This window comes from Macaca nemestrina, chromosome 12 (assembly GCF_043159975.1).
Source record: "Macaca nemestrina isolate mMacNem1 chromosome 12, mMacNem.hap1, whole genome shotgun sequence".
Lineage (NCBI taxonomy): Eukaryota > Metazoa > Chordata > Mammalia > Primates > Cercopithecidae > Macaca > Macaca nemestrina.
The window spans coordinates 15,395,486-15,406,177 of record NC_092136.1 but is presented as its reverse complement, the minus strand read 5'-3'; the positions used below and the strand labels follow the sequence as shown (position 1 = coordinate 15,406,177).

The following is a 10,692-nucleotide window of genomic DNA, read 5'->3' as shown; positions in this document are numbered from 1 at the left end:
GGTGGTATGATGGAAAGATGGTGGGCTCTGGAGTCACACTGGGCTGGATTCTCATCTGGACTCTGTCACTTACTAGCTGGTTGAAGCAGGGCTTTTGAGAGCCTCACATGCTAGGTCCCTTCATCTTCCCAGCTACCTGGCAACTAAGCAAATCTAGGACTTGGTGGAACAGAGTTTGAAAACAGCTGATAGAGTACAACTTTCCGGGAAATTTAAAATTAAATTCTGTAGCTAAGAAAAAGAAATTATATGTAGAAATCAATTCAGTTTGCCTCCCACCCAAGGCCATGAGAGCAGGCTGCTCCAGATATACAAGACGTCATTCCTTCAGGCATTGTCAGTCTTATAGTCCATTGGCAGTAATCGCATGGACAACACCCAAATTGATTGACTTTTCTGTAAGTATTGGTGAACTTCCTTTTCTTTCAATTTCCTTGAAAACAGGTAGCTAGAAATGGAAAGGAAACTAAGTACGCTGGGTCAGCAGGATGCCAGGAGCATGCGACCATCCTTTTATTACATCACTATATATTTATTGCGTGTAGACTACATGCCAGTGACTCTTTTGGCATTGGCAATACAGTGATGAACAAACAAACAAAGGCACTATCTTCAAGGAGCTTCCTTTTGCATGAACGTGTGTGTATGTGTGTGTGTGCATGATGTTACAGATAAATATCTACCAGATGGCAATGAGGCTGTGACGCAAAAAATCAAACTGAGAAGAGAATCAGAGAGTGAAAGGAATTGCGTTTTCAGATAGGTGGTCAGAAAGGGCCTCTCTGTTAAGGTGGCCTTGTGCAGGGAATTGAAGGAAGTGCAGGAGGAAGCCACATAGAGATGGTAGAGGGAGCAAAAGGAGCAAAGGCCCTACTTTCCCTTAATGCCGTCTCCTTCCATCTTTGGTCCAGCCCAGCAATGTACATGTTATCCTCCCCATTTGAAGATGAAGACACTGAGGCTCAGCAAGATCAAACTCACAAAGTCACAAGCTCACAGCTACGGTCTGACGGAGGTAGGGTCAAATGCAGCTCTACTGATTTCAGAGACGGTGCTGTTACCACAGGGGGCTGTCTGCATGTTGGAAAATGAGATGTGCTGCTGCTGTCACGTTGCAGTGGTAGTGGGGAAGCAGGCATGCGATGAGCTGGACCCAAGAGGAATCAGACAGCAGGTCTCTGGGCTTCATCCTGGGCATCTCCTAGCCCCGCTGTCTGTCTCATGACACCTACCCGCTGTGCCTGCTCACCTTGGTTTGTTGGCTGTTTTTTTGAAATCATTTCCTGGATCTTAGTAAGTTTCTTTTCCAGTTCCTTTCACTTTTTGGGACCAGTCCCCTAGATGCCAGGTGGAGAGAACTGAGAGAGGGAGAAATCCAGCCTCTCTCACCAGGCTTGTCATGTAGCTGCACAAGCAAATAGCTGCAGGAACCAAGTTTTAATTTTTGTGCATGGGCTTCAAACTGTTTTTCCATATTTGTTAGGGAAAATCTTAGCCAGGGAGCACTATCTTTTGAGGACATCAAATTGGGCCAAGTTCCTGTGCGGCCTTTCTCCTTATTTAGTGATTGCCCCGTGTGACCCTCTCCTCTCCGGTTGACCGCTTTTTCCCTGCATGGCACTTGGCGGATAAAGTTCCCTGAACCCTGGAGAGGAAGCGGATGCTGTTAATAGCCCTGGGAGTGTGACTGTGCTTTGCAGCTCACTGGAGCCTGTGGGATATTCCTCCAGCCTTGGCGGGGCTCTGAGCTGCAGGGAAATTAACCTCCGAGTCAGGGCAGGGAGGCAGGGTTGCAGGCACGTCGTCATTGGGTGAAATGAAATGGCAGAGGAAAATGGCACGGTGTGGAGGGAAAGCGCAGGCTTTTTTTGACAGAAGCTCTGGGGTTTGGCTCTTCTCTGTGCCATGTAGTTCTTTGATCTTGTTACTTACGGTCTCTCTGAGCCTTCAGTTATTTCAATTGCATGAAAACTAAGACAAATAACACCTCTATATCAAGAAGAGTTCATAGGATCATAGTACAGTATTGTGGGGATGAAGCGAGATAGTATCAGCTCATCAGAATCTAGCCCATGGGAGGGGTTCCATAAATGACCTTTTCTTTCTTTCTTTTTTTTTTTTTCTTGAGACAGAGTCTTGCTCTGTCACCAGGCTGGAGTGCAGTGGCACGATCTCGGCTCACTGCAACCTCCGCCTTCCGGGTTCAAGCGATTCTCCTGCTTCAGCCCCCTGAGTAGCTGGGGCGCCCTGCCCAGCTACTGTAGGGCATGTCCTACAGGCGCCCACCACCACGCCCAGCTAATTTTTGTATTTTTAGTAGAGACGGGGTTTCACCGTGTTGGCCAGGATGGTCTCGATTTCTTGACCTTATGATCTGCCCGCCTCCCAAAGTGTTGGGATTACAGGCCTGAGCCACCGCGCCCAGACTCCTTTCTCCTTTTTTTGGAGAGAAGCTCATCTTTCTACCAACACATGACCCGAAGAAGTGTTGGGGCGGGGGGGAAGAGGAGTAGAATTTGGATGCTCTGAAACTCTTGTTCAGAAATAGTTTCTCATTGGACTTGTCTCTGATGTCTTAAATGATTCCATCAGAAATTCATTGTTGGGTTAGGCATTGCCTCCCATCTAGGTTGCTTTCATCTGATTACAGTTAGAAGGTGGTGGAGCTGAGATTTGAAGGCATCAGGTGGTCTAATGCCTGAATGTAGCCTTAACCACTATGCTCTCCTGACTCTTTCCGTGGACCTCACAACCTCTTCTAAGGATTCCTCTGGGCATATTAGCTACTTCCACCTGCCTCTCCCCTGGCTTGCTGGGGTGCCTCCCCCTCCCTCCACTGCACTTGGTTTTGTCAGTTAAGGATTGCCTTCTTTCCACCGTCCCCCACCCTCAGTGCGATTTAATTGGGAAATTGTTTCTTGATCTTACCTGTCCTGTCTTCCTTCTATGCCAACTTCACTGCGCCCTACTTTGTTCTACCAGACACATTGCAATTAGCTCATCACATCTCTGTCCTAACCCTTGAGTACTTCTCTATCTTTCCTAAAAGACACGGTTCTTAAAAGGCAGGACTTGCAACTCATTTTGGGTTAGAGGCCTGATGCCTAGTACCATGCCTGGCACTCAGGGTCTCCTTGAAGAATGCTTGAATGAGGAACTGGCAGGCATAGAACTGTGGATAAACCACTTCACTGAGTTAAAAAATTAATAGGTTCAGAAATTTCCAGGAGTTAGATAGCTGTGAGATTCTCTCTCTCAATCTTTTTATTTTTTTTTCAACTTTTATATTCAGGGGGTACATGTGCAGGTTTGTTAAAAATATGGAATGTGGCTGGGCATGGTGGCTCATGCCTGTAATCCCCGCACTGTGGGAGGTCGAGGTGAGTGGATCATTTGAGGTCAGGAGTTTGAGACCAGCCAGGCCAATATGGTAAAATCCTGTCTCTATTAAAAATACAAAAATTAGCTGGATGTGGCATGTGCCTGAAATCCAAGCTACTCGGGAGGCTGAGGGAGGAGAATCACTGGAACTTGGGAGGCGGAGGTTGCAGTGAGCCAAGATTGCGCCATTTCACTCCAGCCTGGGCAACAGAGCGAGACTCTGTATCAAAAAGAAAAAAATATGGAATGCTTCACAAATTTGTGTGTCATTCTCATGCAGGGACCATGCCAATCTTCTCTGTATCATTCCAGTTTTAGTATATATGCTGCTGAAGCGAGTATTCTCTTAATCTTTTTAATGAATGAATGTGCATTAATATACACTAGCAAAAGAAGTAATGACACATTTAAAAATTATTTTATTCATTTAAACTCTTTGAATGTTGCTCTCCATGTATCAATCCAATCTATTTGGCAACTTGAGTTCATTTCTTGAGTCTCTCAAAGAATGCAATTGAGTGTCAGGCAGTAGAGGAAGAGCTGATGGAGATTCAAGCGTTTTTCTAGAATCATTCAGTTTAGATTTTGGGTTTCTGATTTGGAATTCAAGAAAAGGTTCCCTTGCAGTTTGTTAATTAGCATTAGGCTAGGGGGAGCAATAAGGACTCACTGGGCTTCAGTGCAGGTGCAATTGCTCATGCGTGTCCAACCAAACCCCGGATATCAGTTGTCCCCCATCCCCCATTTCTCTGCAGAACAAGAGACAACAGATAATTTGGGGACAGTTTGGCTGCTTGGTGGTGGCATAGGCGGTATGTGTGTCCATAAAGTAGGGTAACTACTGCTTAACACAGTAAGGTGGTGGTGTTTTTCGCTCGTGTGACAGTCCTGTGTGAGTCAAGGGCAGGGATTGGCAAATTACAGCCCATGGTCCAAATCCAGCTTGTAGCCTGTTTGTGTATGGCCCATGAGCTAAGAAAGGGTTTTACATTTTAAAGAGTTGCAAAAACAAACAAAAAAACCCACAGAGAAGAATGTGTGGCAGAAACTGCCTGTGGCTCCTAAAGCTGAAACTATTTGAATCTGATCCGTTACAGAAAATGTTGGGTAACCCCTGCTCCAGGAAGAAGTGAGTGGTTTTCCTCAGGGATCTAGGATCCTGCCAGCTCTTGGCTCTATGATGGGGAAAGAGATAGTGGGGAAGACACTCCTGTTCTTAAAAAGTCTCGGTCCACAGGTAAAATGCATCACTGCCTGGATGCAAGGGGATAAAAAGTTAGCCCTTGGCTCTCCCTCTCTCCTTTTCTCTTGTATCCTACTTCTTTACTCCTCCTTCAGTTTTTGAGAAACAAGAGCAGACCCTTTCAATGTAGCTAATCTGGGCCTGAGACAAAGCCCACAGGTTCTGGCACCCTCTCTCTAAGCCATGGATCAGAGATCTGAAAGTATTAAAAAGTAATACCTGCTCTGTACCAGGCTCCATGGTGGATGTTAGGGGGGGCATCTGTATCAGGCCCCAGGGTGGATGCTGGGCACCTGCTCTGTACCAGACCCCAGGGTGGATGTTGCGGGGGCATCTGTATCAGGCCCCAGGGTGGATATTGCGGGGGGAGGCCTCTGTATCAGGCCCCAGAGTGGATGTTGGGGGGGCATCTGTACAAGGTCCCAGGGTGGGTGCTGGGAGGGCATCTGTATCAGGCCCCTGGGTGGATGCTGGAGCACCTGCTCTGTACTAGGCCCCAGGGTTGATGCTGGGGCACCTGCTCTGTACCAGACCCCAGGGTGGATGTTCGGGGGCATCTGTACAAGGTCCCAGGGTGGGTGCTGGGGCACCTGCTCTGTGCCAGGCCCCAGGGTGGATGCTGGGGCCACCTGCTCTGTACCAGGCCCTGAGATAGATGCTTGGGGCACTTGCTTTGTACCAGGCCCTGGGGCAGCTGGTGGGAGAATCTGCTCTGTACCAGCCTCCATGGTGATGCTGGAGAAACCTGGTCTGTACCAGGCCCCAGGGTGGATGCTGGGGGCACCTGCTGTGCACCAGGCCTCAGGATGGATGTTGGGGGTACCTGCTCTGTAGCAGGCCCTGAGATAGAGGCTGGGGGCATCTGTACCCTCCACCGTGGTTCCTAGGTCAGAACAGGTGCGCTGTGCATTTGTTTGCTTGACCTGCATACGAGTTTGGAGGAATGAGGTAAGGAAAAAGGCTTCCTAGTGAAGACAGGACTATCAAACTTGAGTCACAGCTGAAAGGACAGGTAAGATTTAGAAATAGTAGTAAGAATTTATAGATGACACAACCGAGCTAGTAAATTGTAGACGCAGGGCTTTGATCCCAGAGCTGTTTGACTCTAAATCTCATTCTCTCCATGACTATGAAAAATAATGAATTTTTCAGAGAGTTTGACGATGAAACTGTCTAACACAGTAAGTCAAGTCAAACTTCTAGAGCATCTGTGTGCAGTGTTTCCATTGGGAAAGGTGATCATTGTCTGGAGGCTGCTACATTGTAAGCGAGGTTGCAAAGGAGATAAATGGGAGGGAATTGCGTCCTGAAATTTCCTTGAGCCAACAGAAGCATGAAGTGTCTGGGGCTGCAATGCAATTATGTGAGAGGAAGCCAATGTTTATAGACTTCCCACTGTGGGGATGTTAGGCATGGTGAAGACGCACGCAGAAATCTGAAAACTTTGAACTTGTTTATTTCTGATTTTGTATCTCTACATGCTTTCATTGCCAGGAATTCTGAAGCCAGAAGGAACTTGCTAATTATTTATAGGGGAAAGAACAAGGGCTTTAGACCTTGGCAAACCTGGATTCAAATTCCAGTTCAGGAATCTGTGACTGTAGCAAAACATTTTTTTTCTCCAAAGGGTCAGAAACAGTAAATAATTTGCCCAAGTTATACAACTAGGACAGAATTGCTTTATTTATGTCACCGCATAACAAAGCAGCCTAAAACTTAGTGGTTTAAACAACAATCAGTTATTTAGCTCATAGATTTTTAATTTGGGGAGGGCTCAGCAGGGAAGGCTGGTGTCAGCTTGGCCAGCTCAATGGGGGCTGAATGGTCTGTTTCTCAGACAGCTTATTCACCTGGCTGGTACGCTGGTGCTGGCTGTCAGTGGAAGCTTGGCTAGGGCTGAGGGCTGAGGGACTTAGTTCCTCTTCACTTAGGCACCTCCACAGGCTACATAGGCTTCCTCACACTACTGTGACTGGGTTTCAAGAAGCAAGAAGAGGAAACTGATGGTTTCCAAGCCCCGGGCCTGGAAACTGGCACAGCATCACTTCCACCTTATTCTGTTAAGCCATCACAGAACCCAGATTCAATGGGAATGGCCAAAGACCCTCCTTTTGGATGGGAAGAGTGTTCAAGAATTTGGGGCTGTATTTTAAAACTGGCACAAAAATGGAGATATTATATTTTCTCATTTAATTCTAAAATGAGATAGGAAGTAATCTCTTGGGAACTCTTTTGTATTATCTGTTTTTTAAAAAATGGGATTATTTAGCTCCAATATCAACTTGAAATATATGACCATGAGTGAATGGGATTCACGAATCATATATTTCAAGTTGATATTGAAGCTTAAATTCAAACCCAGTATGGATCCAAACCCAATTATGTTGATTCTGTCTTTTAACAGTCATGTTCACTCTCCTACTGGCATTTCCGCAGTTAAAGTCACCCTCACTCCATGCTATACTTGCAACAACCTCCTAACCCAGCCTTCCTTCCTGCCTCCTCCTTTTTTTTTTTTTTTTTTGACATGGAGTCTCGTTCTGTCACCCAGGCTAGAGTGCAGTGGCATGATCTCAGCTCACTGCAACCTCTGCCCCCCGATTCAGGTGATTCTCCTGCCTCAGCCTCTCGAGTAGCTGGGATTACAGGTGCCCACCACTACACTGGGCTAACTTTTGTACTTTTAGTAGAGACAGGGTTTCACCATGTTGGCCAGGCTGATCTTGAACACCCAACCTCAGGTGATCCGCCTGCCTTGGACTCCCAAAGTGCTGGGATTACATGCGTGAGCCACCGTGCCCAGCTTCTGCCTCTTACCTTGTTCCCCTCCAAACCTGCCCCTTCTAAGGGGTAAAAAGAATAGCATTGCTTCTCTGCTTATAATTCTTAAAGGCTCCCTGTGGCCTTTAGACTGAAGCTCAGCTTTTTCCTTTCCCTTAATTTGGTTGCTGGCCCTTCATGGTGCCCCAGCCTACTCCTCGGGCTCAGAAACAGTCATTTTTTCTCTCTCTATTATTCCAGGAGAAGTCAACATGTAGATTTCCCCCTTGACATTTATTGACTCAAACATGATGCTAAGTGCTTTACAGGAATTATTTAACTTACATTTTCACAACAACTCTGTGAGGTTCTCTTTTATTTGAAGCCAGGTATGCTTGCTTGGGAAATCAAGCTGTTGAATTCTATGGTAAACTGTCTCTACTTGAAGTTTCCCAAATGCACAGTCTCCTGTCTGGTGTCTGGAATTTTATACTTGCTATGTCTTCTCTCTATCTCTACCTTTTATCTCACTAACTTATACTTCCTTTTCAGGTTCAGCTTTAGACAGTCTTCTCTCCAGGAAGATTTCTCAAGACTGGTTGAGCTTCCCTGCTATTTCTGCCCATAGTACCCTGTCTTATTCTTAGCCAGTGCATTTCATTTTGTACTGATATTATTTGTTTTCTCATGTCCCTCATGTACTGTAAATTCTTTGAGGGTAAGAACAGGGTCTTTACATCATGTTTTTCTTCTGAAGTGAAAGGCATTTTAGTACAACATCCTCCAACCTCACAGGTTCTCTTTGAGCTTTCATTGTCTATGAGGCTATGAGTTTGCTGAGCTCTCACTGCCACAGATGCAGCCATATACCAAAAACTGGACCCAGGTAACTGAATTTGTCATGATGGGCTTTGCTGGCATTCATGAAACACACCTCCTCTTCTTCATACTCTTCCTCACCATGTACCTGTTCACCTTGGTAGAGAATTTGGCCATCATTTTAGTGGTGGGCTTGGACCACCGACTATGGAGACCCATGTATTTCTTCCTGACACACTTGTCTTGCCTTGAAGTCTGGTACACTTCTGTTACAGTGCCCAAGATGCTGGCTGTTTTTATTGGTGTGGATGGTGGCAAGAATATTTCTTATGCTGGCTGCCTGTCCCAGCTCTTCATCTTCACCTTCCTTGGGGCAACTGAGTGTTTCCTACTGGCTGCTATGGCCTATGATCGTTATGTGGCCATTTGCATGCCTCTCCACTATGGGGCTTTGGTGTCCTGGGGCACCTGCATCCGTCTGGCAGCTGCTTGTTGGCTGGTAGGCTTCCTCACACCCATCTTGCCAATCTACCTCATGTCTCAGCTAACATTTTGTGGCCCAAATGTCATCGACCACTTCTTCTGTGATGCCTCACCCTTGCTAGCCTTGTCGTGCTCAGATGTCACTTGGAAGGAGACTGTGGATTTCCTGGTGTCTCTGGCTGTGCTACTGGCCTCCTCTACGGTCATTGCTGTGTCCTACGGCAACATTGTCTGGACACTGCTGCACATCCGCTCAGTTGCTGAGCGCTGGAAGGCCTTCTCTACCTGTGCAGCTCACCTGACTGTGGTGAGCCTCTTCTATGGCACTCTTTTCTTTATGTATGTCCGAACCAAGGTGACTTCCTCCATCAACTTCAACAAGGTGGTATCTGTCTTCTACTCTATCGTCACGCCCATGCTCAGTCCTCTCATCTACAGTCTTAGGAACAAGGAAGTGAAGGGAGCTCTGGGTCGAGTCTTTTCTCTCAAGTTTTGGAAGGCACAGTGAGGAGGCAGGTGGGAACCCAGTTTCCTTGCCTTGGATATTTAAAAACAGGTTGGTCAATAATATTTAAGCTGAGTCCACATCAAGAATGCAGTTCCATTTATAACAGCCACAAAAAATACAATACCTAGGAATACAACTAACCAAGGAAGTGAAAGATATTTATAAGGGGAACAACAAAACAATGCTAAAAATATCAGAGATGACACAAACAAATGAAAAAACATTCCATGCTCACAGATTGGAAGAATCAATGTCATTAAAATGGTCATACTGCCCAAAGCAATCCACAGATTCAATGCTATTCCTATTAAACTATCAATGTCATTTTTCACAGAATTAGAAAAAACTATTATAAAATTCATATGAAAGCAAAAAAGGAGCCCAAATTGCCAAAGCAATCCTAAGCAAAAACAACAACAACAACAACGAAAACAAAAAAATAAATCTGGAGGCATATTATCTAACTTAAAACTATACTATAAGGCTACAGTAACCAGAACAGCATGGTACTAGAACAAAAACTGACACATAGACCAATGGGACAGAATAGAGAACCCAGAAATAAAGCTGCGCATTGCTACCAACTGATCTTTGAAAAAGTTGACAAAAGTAAGCAATGGAGAAAAGATTCCCTACTCAATAAATGGTGCTGGGAAAACTGGCTGGCCATATGCAGAAGATTGAAACTGAACCTCTACTTATTGCCATATTCAAAAATTAAGATGGATTAAAGACTTAAATGTAAGACCTCAAAATATAAAAAAATCCTGGAAGAAGACCTAGGAAATACCCTTCCGGACATTGGTCTTGGGAAAGAATTTATTACTAAGTTCTCAAAAGCAATTGCAATGAAAAGCAAAAATTGACAAGTAGGACTTAATTAAATAGCTTCTGCACAGTAAAATAAACTGTTGACAAGACAAACAGGTAAACTAACAAATAAAAGAAAATATCTACAAACTATACATCTGACAAAGGTTTAATATCCAGAATCTATAAGGGACTTAAATCAACAAGAAAAAAAAATTAATCCCATTAAAAAGTGGGCAGAGGACATGAACAGACACTTATCAAAAGAAGATATCCAAGCTGTAAACAAACATGAAAAAATTCTCATCATCATTAATCATCAGAGAAGTGCAAATGAAAACATAATGAGATACCATCTCACGCCAGTTAGAATGGCTATTATCAAAAAGTTAAAAAATAACAGATGTTGGGGAGGTTGCAGAGAAAAGGGAATGCTTGTGCATTGTTGGTGGGAGTGTAAATTAGTTCAGCCATGTGGAAAGCAGTTTGAAGATTTCTCAAAGAATGAAAAATAGAACTACTATTCAAACCAGCAATCCCATTACTAGGTATATACCCAAAGTAAAATAATCGTTCTATCAAAATGACACATGCACTTATATGTTCATCATGACACTATTCACAGTAACAAAGAGATGGAATCAACCTAGGTATCCATCAATGGTAGATTGGGTAAAGAAAACGCAAT

The 10,692-nt window shown here is 44.8% G+C and overlaps 1 protein-coding gene and 1 non-coding gene across 2 annotated transcripts; one reads left to right on the top strand and one right to left on the bottom strand.

The window, feature by feature from the left end:
- Positions 1 to 3,616: 3,616 nt before the first annotated feature.
- Positions 3,617 to 3,723, bottom strand: LOC112429276 (U6 spliceosomal RNA). Its single transcript, XR_003021468.1, has one exon. It is a non-coding gene; the product is annotated as a U6 spliceosomal RNA (small nuclear RNA).
- A 4,517-nt stretch (positions 3,724 to 8,240) lies between these two features.
- LOC105496078 (olfactory receptor family 6 subfamily Q member 1) lies at positions 8,241 to 9,194 on the top strand. Its single transcript, XM_011766144.2, has one exon. It carries the CDS (start codon positions 8,241 to 8,243, stop codon positions 9,192 to 9,194), a length of 954 nt encoding a protein of 317 aa, XP_011764446.2.
- The last annotated feature ends 1,498 nt before the right edge of the window (positions 9,195 to 10,692 follow it).